Genomic DNA, 26447 nt, shown 5'->3' on the forward strand with positions numbered 1-26447 from the left:
GGCGATTGCCGGCTCCCCGGCTGACCTCCCGAAGAAGCAAATCATGTGGCTCCTTCCAGGGCAGAGGTGACCCAAGGAGGTGAGAGGGACAACCTGACCTTATGAGCAGTTATCCTGCCTGCTCACATCAGCTATCAGCGCCTAATAGTACCGTCGCCAAGAAAGCCATCTGGGGTGACTTGGTGTCTTGTGGAGACATCATCAGTTTGGCTTGGGGAACATCTTGACTCTGATGCTGTTTTTAAAAGAAATTGAGGCTTCTGTACCAGCTGGTTCCCCTGTAGGAGTCCCGAGTTTTCATCTTCTGGTAAAACCTACTCTTTCTTCTAAGTTTGGAACTTTGCACCCGCCTCCTTTTGGGAAGGGAGAGCTTTTTAAAAACTTCCTTCTTTAACAGCCTGGCAAATGACTTCCAAAACTCATCAAGTTGCAGAAGCATCATTACCCAGCAAAATGGGCATCGGCTCCATATGCCAGAGGCCCCCCCTCCCCGCTCCTGGTGGTCTCCACTGCCTTCTTACCCATCAGCAGCTAAGCACATACTCGGCTTGTCAGCGGGACTTGGTCATGTGCCTCGGTGCTTATTTTAATGACTGCCAGAGCTCGCAAGCCCTGCAGCTGGGGAACTGAGAAGTCTGCTCTCTCTGCTCCATTGTTTTGGCCCAGAGATGGTGCCTTAAGGCCAAACTGTGGTGATGGTGGTACTTCTGCTAAGTGAATGACCCCGCGTGGCCTCCGAGAAACTGAACACAGAGCGCTCCCAACCTGTCAGCACTCGCCTGTCTGGACTTCCCCTGGATGACCTATAGCAGGAGACCGTCGTTTGCTTGTAACTAAACCTCTGCCATGTCTGCAGAGCTCTGGTGAGGGAGGGAAACTTAGCGAGGGCTGCTCGAGGCGCGGGAAGATCTGGTGGTGAGCGCGTGGGGAAGGGCACCCGCATTTGGCTGGTGGCGGGGGAGGGTGGGGTGATAAGACAGAAGAGCAGCTGCCCTGGACTGGCCACTGGTTCTCAGCCAGACACTGGAAGAGGCACGTCGCCTACTTTCCCATTTAGCCCTCCCAGCAGCCTCAAGGGTTGGGTATGATTATCTGCAGATGACGAAGCAGAGGCACAGGCTGCGATGTTACCCACCCTGGGCCGGGCCAGTGCGTGATGGGGCCGGAACTCCCAATGTCGGTTGATCTGACTGAGGACCTGGCTCCCAGCTACATTAGCTTTCAGCATCCTTTCTCCGAACCATTAAAATAAAACAACAAAAACTCCCCTGCCTTCCCAAAGCAAGCAAACAAAACCCCAAGAACACACAGGTTAAAAATCCTAGTGAGAGATGTTCACATAGTCAGGCTGGTCTGTTTTTCTGCTCTCCCCCACCAAGGGCCTAGTGTCCCTCAAGGTAGGTCTGCTTGTTTTTTAATCTCTATGATTGTTGTTGTTCTCCACCAGTTTTACTCCTTCCTTTTCCAGAAATCCTGTACTGGCTTGCTGTTTGCTGCCTCTAGTCCTCTTGGCAGGCGCCGAGGGAGAAGGGCTGGGCAGACTCATTCCAGGAAAACGCCTCTGCTCCAGTTAACTGGATAAGCAGCGAAGCCAAAATATGTCCATCTTGAGCATCTTGAATAACAAAATGCCAGAAGATCTATGGAGGTGGTCTTTCATTTTCAGTGCTTATTCGGAGGGACCCACAGTGCTCGCCGTCGGGGTCGCGGGGTAGCGGTGCTCACAGTGGCCGATGGAGAGGTGCAGGGGAGGATGGAGCCAGCAGCAGCTCTGCAGGGCCTTCCGGAGCGGGTCACCTCGTGCAGGGACATGGGCAGAGCATCTTTCAGACAGGGGCGCCGAGGCAGGTCAGCAGGCGAGTTAGCCGAGGACTGAGCAGCTTGGTTGTTTCTGCGGTGTCGGGTGGAAGTGAGGGGGCAGGCCCCCCAGGGTGGCACTGGAGAAGCTGGGAGGCGGTAGCAAGGGGCCGGGAGAAGGCGTGGAGGAGCCCGCCGGGGGGGGGCTGTGTGCCTGCCGAGGACGTGGGGTTCAGCTCCTGCCGCAGGCTTTCCCGTGTGTGATGAGCCTGGGTGAATACCGAAGGCGCTTCTTCTTGACTTAGTGACGCTCCCATCTGTGTGCGAGTGGTCTGTGGATACTGCATTCGCTGGTCCCTCAAGACAGACTGGCTCATAGATGGCTCATGCGGCCTAGGATTCCAGCCTCGTCATCTGCTGCACCCTCAGCACGTCTCTCCTGCCCTCTGAGAAGATTCTACCCCAAATCTCAGTCATCCTAGAAAAAAAAATGCCTTATTGGCACCTTCCAAGGATCAAAACAACAGGTTTCGAAGATCATCTAGTCCAAGTTTGCCCAACTATGGCCCGTGGGCCACACCCAGCCCAAGGCCTTTTTTTGTGCAGTCCATGAGCTAAAGAATTTTTTTACGTCATTCAAGAGTTGTGAAAAAAGAAGAAAATAGGACAGAAACTATTTCGGACCGTGGTGCCTAAAGTATTTACTATTTGGCTCTGTTCAGAAAAAGCTTGCCAACCCGTGTTCTTGTCTGACCACCTCTGTGCAAAATGACTTGGGAAATGATTGCCTGATGCGTGCTTGAGTACTTCCACTAATGGAAAATACATCATCTTGCTGGTCAGCCTGTGTCCTGTCTGGACAAGTCAGGTTACCGCTGTTAAACTCTGCCCAAATCTTGCCTCCTGATTGTTGTTCAGTTGCTCAGTCGTATCCGACTCTGTGACCCCATGGACTGCAAGACGCCAGGCTTCCCTGTCCTTCACTGTCTTCCAGAGTTTGCTCAGACTCGTGTCCATTGAGTCAGTGATGCCATCCAACCATCTTGCCTTCTGTTGCCCACTTCTCCTGCCTTCAGTCTTTCCCAGCACCAGGGTTTTTTCCAATGAGTTGGTTCTCCACATCAGGTAGCCAAAGTACTGGAGCTTCAGCTTCAGCATCAGTCCTTCCAATGAATATTCAGGGTTGATTTTCTTGAGGATTGACTGGTTTGATCTTCTTGCTAGTCCAAGGGACTCTCAAGATTCTTCTCCAACACCAGTGTTCAAAAGCATCAATTCTTCAGTGCTCAGCCTTCTTTATGGTCCAGCTCTCACATCCATACATGACCACTGGAAAAACCATAGCCTTGACTAGAGGGACCATTGTTGGCAAAGTAATGTCTCTGCTTTTTAATATGCTATCTAGTTCGGTCATAGCTTTTCTTCCAAGGAATCAGCGTCTTTTGATTTCACGGCTGCAGTCACCATCTGCAGTGATTTTGGAGCCCAAGAAAAAAAAGTCTCTCACTGTTTCCGTCATTTCCCCATCTGTTTGCCATGAAGTGATGGGACTGGATGCCATGATCCTCATTTTTTGAATGTTGAATCTTAAGCCAGCATCCATCCATTGACTCTTTTGGGGAGAAGAAAGCTGTTATTTCATGTCAGCAGCTTCTGAGTGCCTAATCTATCCTAGGCACTGTGCTGGGTGCTGGAGAAAGATAAGTAGGACAGGTTCTTGCGTCAGGGTTTTCCATGTGTTATTTCTCTGAACCAAAACAGTTGAACTGGTCTTCTCACCTGTCTCTCATTCCCGCTCTTCTTGCCATTGGGTCAGGGCTTTTCTCTTTCCTTATTTTACTTATTTACTTATTACAAAACCCAAAAGGCAAAAAAGACACAGAGTGAAAATAAGTCTGTCCACAGCCCTGTCTCTGACCCCTGGAATTTCTTTCCTGGGAGGCAACCACTGTTACACGTGTTCTGTGGGGATCTGATGGTGAAGAACAGCACTGACACAATGGTTAGGTCCATTGGACAGGAGCTTCTGGAAAGTACCACAGGGTAGTGTTTTTCAAGCACTTAACTTGTTTAAGTTGCCGAGTGTGACTTAGTTTTATTTTTAGAAAAGCCTAAAATTGGTAAGTTTGTGTGGTAGCTGCAGAGGGTTCGTATTGCTTGACAGGCATCTGCGTTATTTCAGGTCACTCCTCACTGGATAGTTTGGTTACCACTGGGTCTCTTCTACTGCTGGGGTTCTTGTTCATTACAGTCTCAAGTCCTCAAAGCCTTTCCTCTTTCACTGGAAGTGATGCAATCCCATCTTGTGTGAAACTCTTGGGTTTCACATCCTGAATAAAACGTTGATGATCAGTAGAAATAAGCTTTCAGCTTTGTAAGCTGAGCCGAGGCCTCAAGTCTCCCCTGCACCATTTGGGATTATCCGGGCAAGCCTGACTTTTCAGGACGCAGGTACTGTTTGTGTCTAGGTTGGTTACACACGAATGACCTTGCACCTGGGACTCACTTCCTCCTCCTCCAGGATTCCCTCCTTATCGTTAGGTCTTAAGTCTTCCCTTCTAGTTTAGGGACAGTGTGACATAGACATTGCATAGGTTGCTAGGTGATAGCTTTTTACTCGAGTATCCTGTTTAGATGTTTCCAGCAGCTTCCTAATCACCCATTGCTGGTGTTGCTTAAGACCTCTCCATCGCCCTAGCCAGTAAGGCACCACTTCAGTGGCTGGATACGGACCACATCCTCTTGTGAAATGGGCTCTTGGGTTCTGCTCAGAATTTCTCAAAGACCAAATATGTCAGAAATGAAGCATGGGCCTCTGATTTGTTTTAATATTATTTATTTGGCTGTGCTGGATCTCATTTGTGGTGTGTGGGAGCTCGGAGTCTTAGCCCTTGGACCGCCAGGGAAATCCCAGTGGTGTGCCTCTTATGCAGATTACTTTCTAGTCCATTCTCTTATGTGGTCCTCTTTTTCCTGGCTGCTCAGGGGCCATATGGAATAGAATTTTCTCTTTTGTCTTTGGCACTGGTAAAATTTCATCTTGGTAACCTTTGATGCCCTGGAGAAGGGACTGGCTGCCCACTCCAGTATTCTTGCCTAGAGAATTCCATGAACAGGGGAGCTCGGCGAGCTACATTCCGTGGTACTTCAACATCTTGGTGACCTTAGCAGGTCATCAAAATGAGTTACTGTCGACTTTTAAGACTAAATTGCGGTTGATTGTGAAGTGTGTGTAGGGGTCTGCTGCCCCATCCCACAGAGGATTTCAGATGAGATCTGTTTGTACCGCTGTTCTGCTGAGGTGTTGATTCTTATCTCTCTGAACGTCAGTGTCGTCTTCTGTGAAACCTGAACTGTCGCTTCTTAGGGCTTTGGGGAGGTGCTAATGCAGGCGCCCACCCCTGCCGCAGTGCCTGGCCCTGGCCAATGCTTCGTAACTACCACTTTCAACTCGTGGCAGAGGACTATTGATCCTCTAGCACGTAGTGGTTTATTGGATGTGAGAGAGAGCAGAATTGAAGATGACTTTGAGGTTTCTTTGTGGCTATATGATGGTGCTGTTTAATAAACTTGGACATACAGGAAAATGGACACAATTTTAGTGAAAGGAACATTCAGTTTTCGATTTGTCAAGCTGAAGATGCCTGTGAGAAATTCAATTCCAGCCTTTAAAAGACACTTTAATATACGGTTGGAGGTTAGCGTTAGAAATACCATCCTGGGATTCATTGGCATCTAGATGGAAATGGGTGTATAAAATGAAAAATTTGCTTCGGGGAAAGCTTATAGACGAAGGAGAGGGCTGAGCACAGAAGCTTTCAAAAGCCAGCAGTAGAAGGAGAATGCCAGCTGTGTTGCAGAGGGAGAGAGGAGAAAGGAGCGATGGAGAAACCCGCAGAACCAAGCAGGAGACTCTGAGGGTGTTCTATGCCAGTGTTTCTCATACAGTGGGCCCCAGGCCACCAGCATGAGGGTCTGTTTCTCCACTGGGCACTGAAGGCACAGTGCCTAGGACCCACAAACTTTTCTGGGGCCTGTGAACACAGGAGTGACCCAAAAAAGGTGAACATTCTGCAAGCGCGAAGCTATAAAGAGCCTTTAAAACAAAAGCCAAAGATTGTTTCATATGGGCCCAGGGTGCATTTAAATATGTTTGAAATGGTTCAGAGGTCGCTGTGTCCGCATGTGTGTGCATGCTCAGTCGTGTCTGGCTCTTTGCGACCTCACGGTCTGTAGCCCGCCAGGCTCCTCTGTCCATGGGATTCTCCAGGCAAGAACACTGGAGTGGGTTGCCATTTCCTTCTCCAGGGGATCTTCCCGACCCAAGGATCGAACCCATGTCTCTTGCATTTGGCAGGCAAATTCTGACTCCAGAAGTAAGAATGCTGGTGTTCCGAAGGCTTCAAGATAGCATCAAACTCGAATCAGGATCCCCTGGGGCACCGGTCCCCACCACCCTCTCTGTCCTTTCCTCCTCCTCCTCCCCCGACCCCCAGCAAGTGGATCCGAGGCATCTTCATTTTTTAATAAGCCCACCAGGAGGTGGAAACACTTGTGCAGTGCCAGCTGATGTGATGTTGCGAACCCGTGCCCAGGCCCTGCTCGGGGCCTCCCCTTGCTCTGACCCGCCCTCACCTCCTCTGCCTGGATTTTCACCAGGTTTAGGTGGTACTCCCTTGCATTTTACCATATAATTGCTATTGGACCAGAGCTCCTTGTCTCTCTGATATCCAACACGTTTAGAGAACCGAAAGGTTTTAAAAAATCTTGGCCCAAAACTCACGCAGAACCTGAGTAGACATGACCTGTCTTCTTTTATTTATCCCCTCTAGTGTGACTGTTCATACATCCCACTGCAGACATACTCATCTGTCTTGGGGCAGTTGGAGACTCAAGTGACTCATCAACATGTGCCTTTGGAACTGCAAGTTCCTCTAGGGTTGTGCTTCCCCCCACCCCAACCACCCCATCACCCCAGGGTCTGTGTCCCCTCCCCCATGAGAGTGTGCAGGGGACACAGGGAATTACATTGAACATATGCCTACTGGCCAAGATGGTCAAGTTTATTTGATGATTTGAATCGGTGATGCCATCCAACCATCTCATCCTTTGCTGCCCCCTTCTGCTCTCAATCTTTCCCAGGGTCTTTACCAAGGCTCTTCACATCAGGTGGCCAAAATATTGAAGCTTCCCCTTCAGCATGAGTCCTCCCAATGAATATTCAGGGTTGATTTCCTTTAGGATTGACTGGTTTGGTCTCCTTGCAGTCCAAGGGACTCTCAAGAGTCTTCTCCAACACCACAGTTCAGAAGCATCGATTCTTCGGCACTCAGTCTTCTTTATGGTCCAGCTCTCACATCCATACATGACTACTGAAAAGACCACAGCCTTGACTATATGAACCTTTGTCAGCAAACTCATGTCTTTGCTTTTTAACACACTATCTAGGTCTGTCAGCTGTACCCTAATACAAAGTAAAAAGTCTGCAGTAAAAAAAGTAAAATTAGGAGAAGGCAATGGCACCCCACTCCAGTACTCTTGCCTGGAAAATCCCATGGATGGAGGAGCCTGGTGGGCTGAAGTCCATGGGGTCGCTAAGAGTCGGACAAGACTGAGCAACTTCGCTTTCACTTTTTCACTTTCTTGCATTGGAGAAGGAATGGCAACCCACTCCAGTGTTCTTGCCTGGAGAATCTGAGGGACGGGGGAGCCTGGTGGGCTGTCTATGGGGTCACACAGAGTCGGACACGACTGAAGTGACTTAGCAGTAGCAGCAGCATGGAGGGAAACTGGGTGGAAGGCACATTGGGACCTCTCTGTTTTGGCAACTTCTAGTGAACTTATAATCATTTGAAAATAAAAATTTAAAAACAAAACAAAAAAAAGTAAAATTAAAAAAATAAAACATATATAGTGAAGTGCAAATTTCCTGCATTTGAAGGATAAAGTGTGACATTTCAAAGCAGTTCTGATACTGTGGTTTGGGTGGGGGAATTTCTTCATCCTTCTTGGCTGGGGTGCTCAAGCACTGCCTCACTCAGAACCCTGACCGCTGGCGTTGCTCACTGGCTGGACTTTGGGTTTTTGTGCTTGTACAGTTCCCTGGGGCCACACAGGATGGTTCAAAGAAGGGTTAACACTAGCGCATCAGTCAGACTGGCTTGCGAGAAAGATGCCCTGAAGTGAAGGCCAGGGGGGTCAGTTGTGTTGCCCAGAGGCTGAATGTGGCAATGTAGCCAAGACCCTCGAGTTGCTTTCCAAAGCTGTGTCTTCAGGCAGCTTGTCAACCTCTGGTCACTTTCTGTTTCTCTGTCTCAAGCGTGATTACAAATGTCCTTTCTCACCGTATTCTGTGCATTGTTGCCGTGTTTCGTTTCTAGCAGGCGATAACGAATGGCAGCAGCTATGGGGGACCCCGGCCTCTCCAGATTGCAGTTCGCCCCCTTCAGCAGCGCCTTGGATGTTGGCTTCTGGCATGAGTTGACCCAGAAGAAGCTGAATGAGTACCGGCTAGACGAAGCTCCCAAGGACATTAAGGGTTATTACTACAACGGTAGGTGATAGGAAACTCCATTCTTCTTCTCTTACCTTCTCTGCCCAGTGTAGGGTCAGATCTCCTTCAGAATGGGGTGTCCTTGACTTTTACCATTAATGCTATCCCCTGGTTTCTACTTTACTGCCTGACTTTTTGACCCATGTTCATTTCTTTTTTCCTTATTGGGAGAAGAAAGGGAGAAGCCAGTGTATTAATCGAAAGAGTTAATACCCGTTACTGAGTATTGCTGGGGAAGGGGATTGGAAACATTTTCCCCAGTGAATCTTTGCATTCATATTCTTGGCAAATACCTTGGATTCACAAAAGCCATCATCTGCTGCTATGTCCTTCTTCAGCTTGGGTGGCTGGAAATTGGATGGGGCCCTTTGGGCTTCACCAGAAGAGAGTGATCCACGCATGTTTTTGTTGCAAAGGCTGCTGTGACTAACTCATGATTGAATGTGTAAATGCTTCCTTCCAGGTGACTCTGTGGGGCTGCCAGCTCGCTTAACGTTGGAGTTCAGTGCTTTCGACATGTGAGTATTTTTTGATGGAAATCTAGAATAGAGAATGCTGATTTTTGCAAGGAATGAGGGTTCTTAACTTTCATCGTAGGTGGGCCGTGGGACCATCCACAGAAGCTTCTGGTGAGCAGGGCTAGCATCTCATGGTTCTGTTGTACCTTCCATGGCATGGGACAAGTGCTGGGTGCTCAGGACTGTCTGGTTCATTTTTTCAGCATGTGCTAAGTCGCTTCAGTCATGTCCGACTCTGTGCGACCCCAGAGACGGCAGCCCACCAGGCTCCCCCGTACCCGGGATTCTCCAGGCAAGAACGCTGGAGTGGGTTGCCATTTCCTTCTCCAGTGCACGAAAGTGAAAAGTGAAAGTGAAGTCGCTCAGTCGTATCAAACTCTAGCGACCCCATGGACTACAGCCTACCAGGCTCCTCCGTCCATGGGATTTTCTAGGCAAAAGTACTGGAGTGGGGTGCCGTTGCCTTCTCCATTTCAGCACGTATTTATTACCTATTAGGTGCAGCAATGAGCATTTATGAGACTACTTCTATATACAAGTTACTGTGCAAGGCACAGTAGGGATGTGCAAGGAAACGTGACATAATGTTCTCACAGAGGTGTCTTTGACTAATTGGGGACCGTCATTACTGACTTATTTTCTAGAGATAATCCTTTCAGACCTGCCAGGTGTGGTTTTCTTCCCTTTCTCAGGTGAGGAAACTATGAGTCCAAAGGTGAAGTGACTTACCCAAGTCATTTCAGTTCAGTTCAGTCGCTCAGTCGTGTCCGACTCCTTGCGACCCCATGAATCGCAGCACACCAGGCCTCCCTGTCCATCACCAACTCCCAGACTTCACTCAGACTCACATCCATAGCGTCGGTGATGCCATACAGCCGTCTCATCCTCTGTCGTCCCCTTTGCCTCCTGCCCCCAATCCCTCTCAGCATCAGAGTCTTTTCCAATGAGTCAACGCTTCGCATGAGGTGGCCAAAGTACTGGAGTTTCAGCTTTAGCATCAGTCCTTCCAAAGAACACCCAGGACCGATCTCCTTTAAAATGGACTGGTTGGATCTCCTTGCAGTCCAAGGGACTCTCAAGAGTCTTCTCCAACACCACAGTTCAAAGGCATCAATTCTTTGGTGCTCAGCTTTCTTCACAGTCCAACTCTCACATCCATACATGACCACTGGAAAAACCATAGCCTTGACTAGACGGACCTTTGCTGGCAAAGTAAAAAGCAGAGGCTTTTTAATATGCTGTCTAGGTTGGTCATAACTTTTCTTCCAAGGAGTAAGCGTCTTTTAATTTCATGGCTGCAGTCACCATCTGCAGCGATTTTGGAGCCCCCCAAAATAAAGTCTGACAGTTTCCACTGTTTCCCCATCTATTTCCCATGAAGTGATGGGACCAGGTGCCATGATCTTTGTTTTCTGAATGTTGAGCTTTAAGCCAACTTTTTCACTCTCCTCTTTCACTTTCATCAAGAGGCTTTTGAGTTCGTCTTCACTTTCTGCCATAAGGGTGGTGTCATCTGCATGTCTGAGGTTATTGATATTTCTCCCGGCAATCTTGATTCCAGCTTGTGTTTCTTCCAGTCCAGCGTTTCTCATGATGTACTCTGCATATAAGTTAAATAAGCAGGGTGACAATATACAGCCTTGACGTACTCCTTTTCCTATTTGGAACCAGTCTGTTGTTCCATGTCCAGTTCTAACTGTTGCTTCCTGACCTGCATACAAATTTCTCAAGAGGTATTCCCATCTCTTTCAGAATTTTCCACATTTTATTGAGATCCACACAGTCAAAGGCTTTGGCATAGTCAATAAAGCAGAAATAGATGTTTTTCTGGAACTCTCTTGCTTTTTCCATGATCCAGCGGACGTTGGCAACTTGATCTCTGGTTCCTCTGCCTTTTCTAAAACCAGCTTGAACATCAGGAAGTTCACGGTTCACGTATTGCTGAAGCCTGGCTTGGAGACTTTTGAGCATTACTTTACTAGCATGTGAGATGAGTGCAATTGTGTGGTAGTTTGAACATTCTTTGGCATTGCCTTTCTTTGAGATTGGAATGAAAACTGACCTTTTCCAGTCCTGTGGCCACTGCTGAGTTTTCCAAATTGGCTGGCATATGGAGTGCAGCACTTTCACAGCATCATCTTTCAGGATTTGAAATAGTTCAACTGGAATTCCATCACCTCCACTAACTTTGTTCATAGTGATGCTTTCTAAGGCCCACTTGACTTCACATTCCAGGATGTCTGGCTCTAGGTGAGTGATCACACCATCATGATTATCTGGGTCATGAAGATCTTTTTTGTACAGTTCTTCTGTGTATTCTTGCCACCTCTTCTTAATATCTTCTGCTTCTGTTAGGTCCATACCATTTCTGTCCTTTATTGAGCCCATCTTTGCCTGAAATGTACCCTTAGTATCTCTGATTTTCTTGAAGAGATCGCTAGTCTTTCCCATTCTGTTGTTTTCCTCTATTTCTTTGCACTGATGGCTGAGGAAGGCTTTATTATCTCTTCTTGCTATTCTTTGGAACTCTGCATTCAGATGCTTATATCTTTCCTTTTCTCCTTTGCTTTTCTCTTCTCTTCTTTTCACAGCTATTTGTACGGCCTCCCCAGACAGCCATTTTGCTTTTTTGCATTTCTTTTCCATGGGGATGGTCTTGACCCCTGTCTCCTGTACAATGTCATGAACCTCCGTTCATAGTTCATCAGGCACTCTATCTATCAGATCTAGTTCCTTAAATCTATTTCTCACTTCCACTGTGTAATCATAAGGGATTTGATTTAGGTCATACCTGAATGGTCTAGTGGTTTTCCCTACTTTCTTCCATTTCAGTCTGAATTTGGCAATAAGGAGTTCATGATCTGAGCCACAGTCAGCGGTCTGAGTAGCTGGAGGCAATTTCTTATTTTCTGTAGAAACTGAGAAGCCAGGATGTGGATGTAGTTTGGGGAGGAGGTAAATTTGGTTTAGGACATGTTGAGTTAGAGTTGACAGAGTCCAGGCTGTAAGAGAAGAAGAGGCTGTAGCGTGAGGAGGAGGAAGGGCAGTGACAGGGACCAGACCTGAGCAGGGAGGGCAGAAACGCAGAACTCGCCAAAGAGACGTGACTTGCTGGAGAAGAAGAACCAGAAATGATGTTTTCAGGAAGGAAAGAGGATCAACAGCGGCAGAATCAGAAAGCCAGAGTTCAGTGCCTGGGTCTCTGGAAGTGTTGACTGGGTTGTGTGAGAAACTAAATTCTGTGCCTGGGGGCAGAGCAGAAAGCATGTTGAGAGGCTTTAAGATAACTGAGAACTGGAGATTACAGGCTTCCAGGAGGGGGGCCATCTTTTTCTGCTCCCTCGTGTGTTTGCTGTGTGAGGGTGGGGGATAAGGGGAACATGAAGAGGTATTTGTAAAGACCACCTGAATATGAAGATGGTCAAAGATTTATTGTTGTTGTTCAGTCACTCAGGCATGTCCGACTCTTTGCGAGCCCTTGGACTGCAGCACGCCAGGCTTCCCTGTCCTTCACCATCTCCCGGAGCTTGCTCAAACTCATGTCCATTGAGTTGGTGATGCCATCCAACCATCTCGTCCTCTGTCATCCCCTTCTCCTCCTGTCCTCAGTTTGCCCAGAATCATGGTCTTTTCTAATGAGTCAGGTCTTCGAATCAGGTAGCCAAAGTATTGGGGCTCCAGCTTCAGCATCAGTCCTTCCAATGAATATTCAGGGTTCATTTCCTTGAGGACTGACTGGTTTGGTCCCCTTGCTGTCCAAGGGACTCTCAAGAGTCTTCAACACCACAGTTCAAAAGCATCAAGTCTTCATCGCTCAGCCTTCATTATAGTTCAACTCTCACATCCATACTTGACTACTGGAAAAACAATAGCTTTGACTTTATGGACCTTTGTCAGCAAAGTAATGTCTCTGCTTTTTAATATGCTGTTTAGATTGGTCATAGCTTTTTTTACGAGGCGCAAATGTCTTTTAATTTCATGGCTGCAGTCACTATCTGCAGTGAGTTTGGAGGCCAAGAAAATAAAGTCTGTCCCTGTTTCCATTGTTTCCCTATCTATTTGCCATGAAGTGACGGGACTGGATTAGTCAAAGATTAGGGCATTTCAAATAAAGTCTCCCTAGAATTTGAAAACAAAAAATCTCTTCAAAAGTCAATACATTTTATTCCTCTGTCACAATCAAATTGTGAAACTAAATTGCACAACTTGAATCGAAAATGATGTTAGTCTTTGTACCTTTAAAAGATATGTTTTGATGTTTCTTGTTCCCTTCAGAGCTTTCTTGCTCCATAATAAATCCTTGTGATTGCACGTCAAAGCGAAAAATCCTAGTCATCTCTCTCCTGCATCGGCAAAGACTGACTGACTTTTGGAGCAGTCACAAAATAATGAGGAAAATGCATTCAGTGTACAGTCCTCAATAATCTGAGGCTCATAAATGGGGTGGTATAGTTTTAGTATGGAGAAGGCAATGGCACCCCACTCCAGTACTCTTGCCTGGAAAATCCCATGGACGGAGGAGCCTGGTAGGCTGTAGTCCATGGGGTCACTAAGAGTCGGACACGACTGAGCGACTTCACTTTCACTTTTCACTTTCATGCCTTGGAGAAGGAAATGGCAACCCACTCCAGTGTTGTTGCCTGGAGAATCCCAGGGTCGGGGGAGCCTGGTGGGCTTCCATCTGTGGGGTCGCACAGAGTCGGACAGAATTGAAGCGACTTAGCAGCAGCAGCAGCAGCAGTTTTAGTATAAGCTGGAGGGTCCAGCATTCCTCACCAGCTGCCTTCACTCCTGTCTGTTCTTTTTTTTTAATGTATAATTTGATTGATTTATTTATGGCTGTGCTAGGTCTTGTTGCCGTGTGGGCTTTTCTCTAGTTGTGGCAAACGGGGGCTCCTGTCCAGTTGTGGTGTGTGGGCCTCTTGTTGCGGGGGCCTCTCGTCGTGGGGGCTTCTCGTCGCGGGGGCTTCTCATCGCGGGGCGCAGGCTGTGGGCGCGTGTGCTTCCGTCGTTGCAGCCCGTGGGTGCGCAGACTCAGTGGTTGTGGCGCCCGGGCTTAGGGCTTAGTTGCTCTGCAGCATGTGGGATCTTCCCAGATCAGGGGTCGAACCCGCGTCTCCTGCATTGGCAGGCGGATTCTTCTCCACTGAGCCACCAGGGAAGCCAGCTCCTGTCTCTTCTGACACTAAATGAAAGCTTATTATTTTTTGAGTTTCAGTAATTTTATTCTTTGACACAACTAATTACAGAAAAAAAAAAAAAAAACTATTCACAGAAGTTAGGCTTGATCTTGTTGCAAAATCCAGGTTTCTTAAACCTCGCAATCCAGAAATTTTAGTTGAAGGAGATAAAGTCTCTGATCCCATGGCTATGGTTTTCACCCAGATGGCTCAATTTTCTTGGTCATCATTTGTCAGTTAGCTGTTGAATATTCACCGTGCGTAAGGCTCCGTGGTAGGCACTGGGGGCGATGAGCAAGAATTACGCCATGGGAGTCCTGGATTGGAAGCTTGATGGCTTGGAATCTGCCCCTGATTAACTGCCTTACCTGGAATGAGTCTTTTTCATTTTCTCAGCTTCAGTTTCCTAATATGCAGCTCCCAGCTTCTAAATGTTCCTTTCAGTTTTAAAAGTCTGATTTTTTTCCTTTCTTTTTTTTTTTATCTAACTTTTTTTGTAAAAGTCTGTGATTTTCTGACGCCCCTTTCTTAGGATGATTGGTGCCATGGTCTAAACGTTGGTGTTCTTCAAAAGCACGTATGTTGAAAACCCAGGGCCCAAGGTTACGGTCTGAAGAAGTGGGCCTTGGAGGCGGTGAGGGCAGGGCTCTCATGCATGGGGTTAGTGACAGGGACCCCAGAGACCTAGCTTACCCCCTCTACCCTGCGAGGACACAGCTTAAGCGGAAGAAGCTCTTCTCCAGGAGCTGGCACTTTGATCTTGGACTTCCAGCTTCCAGAGCCATGAGGGATAAACGTCTGTTGTTTGGCAACCCCCCAGTCTGTGGTGTGGTACAACCTCTGCTTGGGCAGACTGAGACAGTCAGGAAGTTTACTGAAAGCACTTGGAGCTCCTCCGGAGAAATGAGGTCTTTGTATCCAAATTGTCTTTGTCCTGATTGTTCTTTCTTTGCATTTATTGCTGGGCATCTGCGTGGGTTTGTAGGGAAAACCTCTGTGCATTTATTCATCAAACACCGAATGTTTCTTGTGGACAGATGTGTAGGTGGTAGAAATACAAAGACTTAAGCAAACAGGGGACTCTGGAGGAGCTCTGCATGGAGGTGGAAGACAGGTATTAGCATCACATGGTATGCAGTGCTGGAGCAAACGTTGGGGCTGATAGTTGGTTCAGAAATGCTTATTGATTGCTTCTGCTGTGTCTTGATGATAGAATGTGCCGGCCCTGGGCGGACAGAGAAGCATAAGATGCAGAGGTGCAGTTTGGAGAGCTAACAGCCCAAGTCCTCATCTGTAGATGCTGGGTGTACCTCAGCTTTGCACAGCGCCAGAGAAACCGCTCTCACTCTGAGATCCCAGAAGCCGGATCAATCTCTGCCAGCAGTTGGCATCACAGGATCCCGTTATCTACCTTGTTTCGGCTGAATTATGAGTCACACTTGACTGATTTGATCAGGCACCAACTGTCCTGCCCTAGAGGGAGCTGTCTTAGGCTGGCACGCTGATGAACCAGCCCCCGATACGTAAGGGCCCTAGCACAGAGGGGCCTGTTTCTTACCCGCTTAGTAGTCCGGGTTGGGGGCGGGGCGGAGGCGGTCCAGTCTTTTTCTGCCTTGTGGCTCCGTCATCCTGGGGGGCTTGCCTTCGTGTGCTGCTTAGAACGGAACTGTCACCTTCCGATGGCAAGAGAGAGGAGGCGCGAGAGAACCAAAGTGAGAATCTGAGGAGACACCCAACTCTCTTAAAGACCCTTAACGGCCTGGGTGAGCATGGGGTTGGGGGGCATGTATCACCCCACTCATGTTCCATCAGGCAGAGCCGAGGCTTCACCGTCTTGCAGGGGAGACAGACATGGTGCCAAACTACAAGCATCAGAGCATTACTTCTATGTAAAGAGAGAGAAATAGACTTTGGTGGGCAATCTCTGTACAGATTTAAAGCTGGTTAGAAAAAAAAAAATTCCTTTGAGGAGCATTTACCCATTTATTTATTTTTAAAATATATAGCACTTTTTCAAATAGTGTTTAATTAATTAATTTTTCACTTTTGGCCGTGCTGAGTCTCCGTTGCTGCACAGACTTTCTCTAGTTGTGGCGAGTGGGGGCTGCTGTCTAGATGCGGTGCGCAGGCTTACCACTGTTGTGGAGCACGGTCTGTAGGGCACGTGGACCCAGGAGTTGTGGTGCACAGGCTTAATTGCGCCGTGGTAGGTGGAATCTTCCTGGACCAGGGATTGAGCGGTTGTCCCCTGCATTACAAGGCAGATTCTTAATCACTGGACCACTAGGGAATCCCAACATTTACCTAATTAGTGATAAGACATATTTTCCTTTTCTAAGCTTAATAAGATAAATAGAAGGCATAACCCTTGTGCTCCGAGACCTTAAACAGTAGCTGAGGAAATATGGCTCATTTGCTAGATCATCTGTGCAGGGCACGGGCCCTCTTATTCTCCACCATCTTGCCAGCACCTCACTCAGGTCCGACATGGACCGGCTGCTCAGATAGCCATTGGCGTCAATTGCAAGCAGTCTGAGGGCCTGGCTGTCAAAATGGGAAGTGGCATGGCTGGTGGAAAGGCACCATGGGCCCCAAGAGAGGACGCGATGAACAGAAGCTCAGAGATGGTTACAGAACGCAGGAGATCACGCAGTCGGGCCCCTAGACTGAGTGTGACTTAGATGCCAGAGCTCCCCGCGGGCAGATGAGACTGCGCACACGTGGTAAAGGCCTCTCCAGATTCGTTCCATCCCAGCCACCCTCACCGCCTATCTGCTCTGGAGGATCTGGCCATGTGCCTGTCTTTGCCCAAGAGGTTCCATAACAGCCCTCAGACTTCCCTGAGTCATCACTGTGAGGCTGAGCGATGTTGAGGGCCTGGTGTCCAGAGAAAACATGCCAGGCTTCAGGCCTTTGTAGGATCCCATGTTTTCCCCAACTTGGGTTAATGTGTTCACTAACTAGTTAGAGTTCACTGTAGGCTGTAGGACATGGGGAAGATGTCTAATTCTAGTTCTCTAAAACAGCTTTATTGAGATATACTTTACGATCACGTGGACTTCCCTGGTGGCTCAGATGGTAAAGCGTCTGCCTACAATGCAGGAGACCTGGGTTCTATCCCTGGGTCGGAAAGATCTGGAGAAGGAGATGGCAGCCCATTCCGGTACTCTTGCCTGGAAAATCCCATGGACGGAGGAGCCTGGAAGGATACAGTCTATGGGGTCGTGAAGAGTCGCTCACGACTGAGCGACTTCACTTCACTTTACATACCATACAATTTACCCATTTAAAATGCACAGTTCAGCACTTCTTAGTATGTTCATGAGGCGCAGCCGCCACCACTGCACATTTTCGCCACCCCAGAGGGAAGCCCTGCACCCTTCACAGGCACTCCCCATCCTCCCTTCTGCCTGTCCCCCGCACTGGGCAACCATGACTCTGCTGTCTGTCTCTATGGATTTGGCTGCTCTGGACACTTCACAGCAATGGCATCACAGCAAACTAAACTCATACATGTCCAGGCGCAGGATTTGGACTAAACTCTCTAGTTTCCAAGTCTAGGGCTCTTTCCAGTCCTCCTCTGAGCCACCTCTTTCTGGAACAAGTGGAACTTGAACCTGGAGAAACTACTGGAATGGCTTACCCTCCCACTATCACATTTTAAGTTCTTTCCTCTGGCCACCTCCCCAGGTGGCACTTGAGCCTTGAAAAATGCTTCTCCTCTGAAACTCACTAATGAGCTCACACGAGGGCTGATGTCCTAGCCCCTGCTTGGGTTCTCATGCTTTAGTTTCCTCTGCTCTAACAGAAAGGCTTCGGCCCGGCATTCGCACACCCAGGACGTCTGGACGCTGGGAGGGAGGGACCGGATTCCATCAGAGCATCCTTCTCTCTAGTTCCCTAGTCATTTCATGCGCCCATGTCTGCCTGCAGAACCACGTCTGCCTGCAGAAGCCTGGTTTACCAGCTGCTCCGCTTCCTTTTTCTTCCCTCTCAGCCTAGTCTTGTCCTTTTCTGATTTCTTTTTTCTCCTCAGGTCTGTCCTAGATGTCCTCATCTCACCTGAGTGAGGAATATTCTTCTATTGTCGTAGAGCGGTGACACATACAACCTATGAGCCACTGACTCATCAGCTCCCAGAGGCAAGCTCTGGCCTTTGGAAGTTGCTTCTCCCAGGACTTGGCATTTGAGTCTTAGAGACAGCATTTGGCAGAACCTCCACACCCGTTGCACCCTCCACACCTGCTGAGGGTTTAGAGCTCTCTAAACCCCCCTCCCCGAACCCCATTCTGCTCAGACTCCGAAGGGAGAAACGCTGGGTCTGAAGAGCTGCCGTCGGTGTGAGCAGTGAGCGTCCTCTCTGCAGTGGTCGTGACCACAGTGTGCATCTTGTAATAAGATGAGTACTGTTTTCAGTTAACATCTGTAACCTCTGAAGGGCTTCCCAGGTGGCTCAGTGGTAAAGAACCCACCTGCCAATGCAGAAGACGCGGGTTCGATCCCTGGGTCGGGAAGATCCCCTAGAGAAGGGAATGGCGACCCACTCCAGTATTCTTGCCTGGAGAAGCCCATGGACAGAGGAGCCTGGCGGGCCACAGTCCATTAGGTCACAAGGTGTCAAACACGGACTGAGCAACTGAACCCACACACACAACCTCTGAAACGCGAATTAATCATTTCGGAGGTGACACCAGGTTTTCCCACATCTGGGTTGTGCTCAGAATCATCTTACCTTTCTCCTCTCCTGACCTGGGTTACTCTGAGGCCGGGGGGCAGGGGAAAGGGGACAGCGTGGAATGTGACACCCCGTGGCACGACGTGGCCGCACAGGTGTCCGGGGTGCAGTGCAGTCAGGAGGCGGCATGCCCCTGACTTTGGAGCACTCCTGTCCTCCAGGGGTGTGGTTGTTGGTCTCGGAAACACTCTAAAATACTGTGCTCATGATCAGAGAAGGGGGGGTGGATGGATGGCTTCCTGGAAGAGGAGGATTTGCAGCAGGGTGCTGAATCTGGGAGTGCTTGAGTGGGAAGCGGGCAACACAGACCCTTCAAGTCAACAGTTCTGAGTTGAGACCCCAGCTCTGCCTGTTATGTGACCTTAAGCAAGTTACTTAATCCTTCAAGAGGGAGAACAAACTCCTTTCAGAACCGAAACCTTATACCCAGGTTCAGTAGAAGCTCATTAAATAACGTCTCCCTTTCAGTTTAAAGATGGGAAAGAATTTTTTTAAATAGGAAAAGAGCTTATATCCGGGGGGCAGTGGAAAGACAGCATGCAGAGACATTAGGGGAAGGGGAATAGAGAGGCTTTTGGGGGGTAGAGCGCACATTTTTACTCCTTAAGCAGTGATATTCGTCGTTTTCCAAAGAAATGTAAACCAGTCTTCTCTTTGCCCTGGACAGTGCGGTCCTTGTCTCCGACTGTCTTCTGGTTTGTTTGTCGTTTGCTGGCTGTCCGCGTCCCAGCTGTGCCCATTAACCACGTTTCTCTCGTGCCCAGGAGTGCACCCACCCCAGCCCGCTGCTGCCCGGCGGTCGGCATACTGTATAATACCAACACACTCGAGGCTTTCAAGGCTGCAGATAAGAAGCTACTTCTGGAAGAAGCGGCAAACGAGGTTAGCTGGGAAACTCGACGTACCTGTTGTCCATGGTCCCGCAGGCATGCAGTTGCAGACCAAGTGCCTGACTCTGTCACAGAAGCTAGCGTGTACCCGGCACTCAGGCTACTCAGGGCCTTCTGCAGTGATGGGTGGGTCAGGGAGGAGACAGCCTTCTCCTCTTGCCTGAGGAGAAGGTCACAGCAGAGAAGGGAAGCGCTCGCCGGCTATCCCCAGTTAGCTCAGCCTCTCTGAGTGCGCCAGCTCTGTGCCTGTGTCTCGTGCATTCGGGTTCTCTGTTCCCAGTGCCCCCCGAAGAGGCTTTCTAGTCCTGAGCACTGTCATGCTGTCAGAGCCTATCATGTCTCTCCCGAGTCCTCAGGGCTGAATGGAAAGGCCCCGTGGGACTTGCCGGGGCCCCCATAGACTGGCCTCTGCGGCCCTGTGGCCTTCCATCCCCTCTCTCTTGCCCTCACCGTCTCTGACCACTCACGGCAAATCAGGGAGCATTCCTCCCTTCACTGCTTTCTGCGGTCCCCTTCTCCCTGGGACTCAATGTTTTTCTCTGCCTGGAATGTCCTTCCTTTCCTTCTTCACGTCTGAGTTAGTGTGAGGAATAAGTGGGGCAGGGGGGCAGCTTATCCCCGCCCTCTCTGCCATCCACTTCATCGATGAGCTTCACCCCAATAAGTCTTACTTATGTGGGGGCCGTGGTCAGAGAGGGGTGTCCCCTGCCTCAGGCCTGAGGAAGGCATCCTCCCGCCCCTTGTGATGGGGGACGATGGTTGCCTTCCTCGGCCTGTGGCGTGACTGCTCAGGGGCTCTTGCGTGTTTCAGAGGCCATCTTGAGAGAGTGGGTCAGGAGAGTGGGTCTTGAGAGAGTGGGTCGGGTCTTAGGCTGTCATTGGAAACAGCAGGCTGCTCCCCACAGGAATCCCAGCCCCGTCCCGTGTCCAGGGCTCAGCCTCCCCTTCGGTTTGTCAGAAGCGGGGCCTACTGTCCTGGGCTCCAGCTCCTCCAAGCTCGTTTGCACAGCAGGACCATCTCTCTGCTTGTTTCCCTCTTCCGCTCATGTGTGTGCCGGGGTTTCTGGTGGCACAGCTGCTGGTTTGCTTAGTGGCACAAAGTTTAGCCACCAGTCTTAGTTCCTGAAACGTGTGACCAGGGCCTGCGTCTGCTTCCAATCACACCCTTCCTGAGTATCCATAGACTTGATTTTTTTTTCTCTTCGGGGAAAGATTATCCCAAATAAGGCTTTTAAGAAATGCCCTGTACATAGTTCAGATCACGGCCTCTGGAGCCCATCCCTGGCTCCTTCCCCTCGCCTGTCCTTAGCCAAGGTCAGGGCTCTTCCCAGGTATTGTCCGCCCGTCTGCGAGATCCCCTGCTGCCTGGTGGCATACAGACATGGGTGCCCGGCTGTCTCCCAGGCTCTTAGCTTCTGGAGGGCAAGGACTGCGCCTCTCTCTTCTCTAGTCCCGATGTGCTTGCTCTGTAGTTGACAATAAGTAAACATCTGTGGAAGGCAGTAACCAAGGCATGAACGGGCCGGGTTTCCTCCTTGATGCTGAGACCCAGCAAGAGAAAGGATGCTTCTGGACAGTGGGGAGGAAGGCGCACTGCCCTGCAGCTCCATGTGCTCCTGGGAGGGAGGCGGGAGGAGACCCCGGGACCTGCCTTGACGCTACTCCTCCTCCCGGCAGATCTGGGAGTCCATCAAATCGGGGGCCGCCCTGGACAACCCCGTGCTCCTCAACAAGTTCCTCCTCTTGACATTTGCGGTAAGTCTGCGGGCTCTGCGGGGTGTGGACTGTGGACTGCCCTGGCTGAGCCCAGGGCACCGGTGGGACAGGCTGCTCTCTTCTCTCAAGTCACATCTGCTAAACAAATCCTTGGGTGCTTAGTGATCCGGTAGTGGCTGGCGTTTCTCACTGATGCAAGATTAATTCATTCTCCCTGATCGCACTGGTGGCTTTGCCTGGTTTATGTGACAGGGAGACCCAGCTCTCATCATTTGAGGAGGTAACAAAGCCCAGTTCCGGGAGCTGGGTTCATCACTGCTGACGTCTTTGTTAAGTTCAGCGCCGCAGAGCCCAGTTGCTGGGTCCATCGACATAAGGAACAGGTGACGACTCGAGGATCTAAGCCATCCCCAGGTGACTTCTAGATGAGAGGGGGTCACCCTGCATAGCTTGTCCACACAGCTGTGTTGTTGTTGTTTTTTAACAAAGAAAATGTTTTATGTAAGTGAGATCTAGTTAAAGTGAACTTTAAGGGCAGCTTTGAAGAGGATAAGAAATCACATTAGGGGAACCACTGCTGCCCAGGGAAGCAGGGGGAGGGAGCCTCAGTGATGGGGAACATGGCAGAAGGTGAGGGCTGATTGCTTTTAACAGAAGTGCCAGCCCACACACACGCTTATGCACGTGTATACACACATATGCATGTGTGCGTCTGCATATATCTCCGCAGAAAGCTCATTTGCCCTGTATAATTATGTTGACATTATAGTATTCTGTCAAGCGTGTGTTCTATAGACCTTTCGACATCTCGGTTGTTTTCGGTATTCACTATTTTATTTTGCTTTTGACCGCACTACGCAGCATGTGGGATCTTAGTTCCCCAACCAGGGGTCGAACGCACGACCCCTGCACTGGAAGCAGTCTTAACTACTGGACCGCAAGGCAAGTCCCCAGTATTCACTCTTATTAAAAAAAGTTGCAGTGAACATCGTCAGCCACACTGATTTTCTCTTCCCGCTTATTTCTTTAGAAGATAGCCCCCTGGAGTGGGCATGTAAACATACTGATGTGGACACGCATTAAGTGCGCTGGTTGTTCACCCCAGCTTTATCAGCTTCGGATGTTAATCCTCTTCCCTACATTTTTCTTTTCTTTTTTGGTTTGCCAAGATATAGTCTTGCCTTCCTTCCTCCCCCATGAACTCGTCCTCCATTTCTTCCTCCTGCTGCCTCTTTGATGCACCACCCGAGGCAAAGGGGAGAGTGAGAGAGGATTCAAACTGGGGTCATACCCAGAGTGGGGGGCAGTGGGCATGGGGGCCCTGCAAGGAGCACGTTTCCTGACAAGTTAAAGTGCTTTCTGTGTGTCGGTGGCGAGATAGAAAAGCGCCAGATACTTCAGGGGATTACTAGACACAATTTGGCACTGATATTTTGTAAATTGAGTAATTTTGTAAGGATAAATAAAAGCAATGCTAATTGATGTGTTTTTGTTTTTTTTTTTAATTTTACCATCAATACATCTTCTGTATTAAGGGTTTTAGCTAGTAAAATCTAATGGACAACTTGTGTTTAATGAGAAAATAGCATTGGATCTCACTTAAAGTTTTAAGGCATCTCAGAGTCGTTATGTGAGTTGGCCATGTTGCCCTTTCTACTGAGTATTCTTAGTCTGCGTTTAAAAAAAATTAAAAGTCTGTGTCTTTAGGAACCTGTCAGACACAAAGAGCTTTATGTTTGATGTGATCGAGGTCTCTTGTGTCCTGAAAAGCATCCTAAGAAATTCAAGCCTTTTGACTCTTTTTTTTTTTGCCTTTTGACTCTTGAAGATGACCTGATAAGAGCTTTTAGAAACTGCCAAGGCCTTCATCTTGAATCGTTTAACCTTTCGCTAAAGATCAGTTATGACAAATCATTTTAGCACATGGAAGAGAGAAAAATCTCTAGAGGTGTTTTGCTTTCCTTTCTGTTCTTTCTAGGACTCCAAGGTACAGACACTTTATTAATTTAGATTTTGCACTTTGCTTTGCTGTTGTTAAAGGGAGTTTGTCCTTAGTTGATCAGTTAGTGGCAGAAATACAGACTGTGGAAACTATAGTGACTAGTCTTCTTCATCTGGACATGTGTTTATGTGTAAGTTTGTTTTTAAAAAGTCACCTAGTCTGACTGCATTTGTTTGGAAAGTCCAGAATAGGCGAATCTAGAGAGACTGAATGTAGGCTAGAGGTTTCCAGGGGGTGAGAGTGAGGTGAACGGAGAGTTTCTGTGAATGGGATTTCTAACTAATAAACCAGTGGGGAGTTTCCGCTATTGGGGTTTCTTTGTGAGGCGATGAATACATTCTGAAATTGGTGGGGATGGTGGCACAGCCTGGTCAGTATACTAGAAAACCACTTAATGTGCTGTAACATCTTTAACATGGTGACTGTTTTTTCGGCTTCATTGCCTGTGTGGGCTCTCTCTAGTTGCAGCGAGTGGAGGCTACTCTCGTGCCCAGGAGGTGCCCAGGCTTCTTGCTGCAGTGGCTTCTCTTGTTGCGGCGCGCACGCTCTAGGGCACGCAGTCTCAGTAGGCATGGCTCCTGGGCTCTGAAGCACTGTCCAGGAGCCGTGGCGCTCAGGCTTAGTGACCCCGAGGCACTTGGGATCTTCCCAGACCAGAGGTCACACCAGGGTCCCCTGCACTGGCAGGAGATGCTTACCCACTCCGCCACCAGGTCAGTCCAGCACGGTGGCCTTCGTGGTGCACGAAGCATACCTCAGTGAGAAGTCACCAAGCATCGGTCCCCTCCTGATTCCTGGCAAGATCTGAGAGGAAATGTCAAGTAGCGACATAAACTACAAAGTGATCAGTGGTAACAGGCTGGTGGGAAGCTGTCAGGTACCCACATAACCACAGGGTCCTCCCACATGAGTGACTCAGGCCTCACCTGCTACAGAAATTCGGAGACGAGAACACTGGGCCTGAGTGGGGACGGCCTCACAAGTCACGGGCCCTTTCTCGCCTCCCCTGGCTGGGGAGCAGGCACACACACCCCGAAGGCATGCCTCTTCTGTCGTCGGTGCACCCTAGGTCCTGGAACCTCTTCTGTGACTCATCCAGCTACTCATGTACTTGTTTCCTCTCTGTTCCCTGCAGTGACTGAGCTCCCTGAGGGCCGGACTGAATTTTTTCATCTTCTTACTGCCGGAGTATCTAACATTTTGCCTTGTACACAGCAAGTGCTTAGTTGTTGACTTGAATTTCACCAGTATGACAGTTCTGAAAACACTGTTATATTATCTCAGGTTATATGTAGCACGTTCTAATAACTTCAATAGCATGCTTAGTTCATTCAGTTGTGACAAGAGTGGTGACTGTTGGGAAGTTGTACCTCCACAGATGGCACGCTGGGTACGCCTGGTACCATGAACAGGAGCTTATATTTTGGAAGTAGAATTCTACTCTCCTCTCTGCCACTTGGTATCTATGTTCAAGCTTTCCATCCCTCTCTAAGCTTCAGTTTTCTGTCTGTAAAATGGGCAGATAACAGCTACCTCCCGGGGTGATTTTATATGTTAAACAATGATGACAACAACATCAGTTACTTTTTGGATACTTTCTATTAGGAAGTGGTCAATAAAATATATTATGTCTGTCCTGATACATTAGTGTGAATGTGTGGGGACATTTCAGATAAACACGGGGGTTCTGTTGGAGGTTTCTGACAAGTTGGTCGTATCTGGCGTGCATTAGTTTTTCTGTCTCACGTAGCTGTTGGGAAGTTAGCGTTAGTAGGCGCGTTTCCGTGTGATCACCGTGCCATTCTGATGTGTCGTCTTGTTTCTTCCAGGATCTAAAGAAGTACCATTTCTACTACTGGTTCTGCTCCCCAGCTCTCTGCCTTCCAGAGAGCATACCCCTCATTCAGGGGCCAGTGGCCTTGGATCAATGGTTTTTGCCAAAACAGGTATCAACAAATAAAACAAAATGCAGATCAAACTGAGTTTAAATGTGCATGAGTAGTTTATCTAGCTCTTTCTAAAGACACTTGTCTGGGTGAGGAGGCGGTCTCTGTGGAATCCCCCAAAGGCGGCACTAAGAGCAGACTTGCTCGCACAGTGTTTGGTAAGCGCGTGTGAAGAGTGGTCAGCAGCGCTTGTCCAGGTCCTCGTGACCTGTGTGGAGATGCTAAGCCAGTAGGGAGGAATTACAGAAACACTTTGAAAGACTGCGGGAATTTGCCAAAGCATGATCTCCACTCTCAGTGGAGAGAGTCTTTGCAACCAAAGAGAAGACTTCTCCCTTTCTTTGTGCCAAGTTGCAGAACTTCTACATTAAGGACGGTCCCTACAGAGCTAGTCCTTGCAGTTTAAGGAAGATAATAAGGTCTTTAGAGGTGGTTCCCAGAAGAGCAGTGAAAACCATCAAGTTGGTAGAAGACAGACCCTCAGCCCCCAAATTCTGATTGTCGTCAAGGCAAACGCTGAGTGTCAAGATGACTTGAATTCATGAAGCATGTCACTCACTAAAGCCCAGAAATCCAAAGCCAGGGAGGGCCCTTGTTAATTAAAAAGCTCATTTACTAAGATAAATCAAAGGTTGTGGTTCTGTGGAATGAATTTTCTAGGGAGAACTGTAAGTGCGAACAAAAGACTAGGGCTGGGGATTGAGTCCGGATGGGTTTGAGGTTTCTCTTAATGGGAACAAAAATGTTCTCAAAGTATTGTGACAAATCCCTGTGAACGTGCTATAAACAGCCTTGAATTGCGCTTTGTGAATGAGTCAGTTGTATGATAAGTAAGAGAAAGCGTGTCTCAAGGGAGCTACTGAAGGTTATAGAAGGGGTCAGGGCAAAATCCATCCGTGGTAGATTCATGCTGGGATATCACAGGCGAGACTTAGTGTCTGGGCGCTCTCTAAACCTTTGTGGTGGCGTCTTGGGGAACCGGGAGCCATCACACTAAGGGTGCCGTGAAATATGTGTGTGTGCTCCTGTCTGAGACACCACCACGCGTTATCTCAGAGTGAGGTGGTGTGATTTGGGGCACTCTTAGGTCTGCTTGCTGCAAGAGAGGAA

General features: G+C 48.8%; 1 protein-coding gene across 20 annotated transcripts in view; it reads left to right on the plus strand.

Annotated features, from left to right (window-relative positions):
* ATG7 (autophagy related 7) overlaps nt 1–26447 on the plus strand; it is a 293009-nt gene that overhangs the window by 14344 nt on the left and 252218 nt on the right. For 17 of the 20 annotated variants that reach the window (XR_011563074.1, XR_011563076.1, XR_011563075.1 and 14 more), the window contains exons 2-6: nt 8178–8350; nt 8814–8868; nt 19548–19665; nt 21351–21428; nt 25221–25337. Coding sequence is in view for 14 of the 20 variants with exons in the window: in XM_070776866.1 (XP_070632967.1) it covers nt 8191–8350; nt 8814–8868; nt 19548–19665; nt 21351–21428; nt 25221–25337 (528 nt within the window). In the remaining 6 variants the exon portion in view is untranslated. The remainder of the gene's footprint in view (nt 1–8177; nt 8351–8813; nt 8869–19547; nt 19666–21350; nt 21429–25220; nt 25338–26447) is intronic. The other 3 variants (XM_070776857.1, XM_070776861.1, XM_070776862.1) reach the window with 1 other exon arrangement.

Source organism: Bos indicus, chromosome 22 (genome assembly GCF_029378745.1).
Source record: "Bos indicus isolate NIAB-ARS_2022 breed Sahiwal x Tharparkar chromosome 22, NIAB-ARS_B.indTharparkar_mat_pri_1.0, whole genome shotgun sequence".
Lineage (NCBI taxonomy): Eukaryota > Metazoa > Chordata > Mammalia > Artiodactyla > Bovidae > Bos > Bos indicus.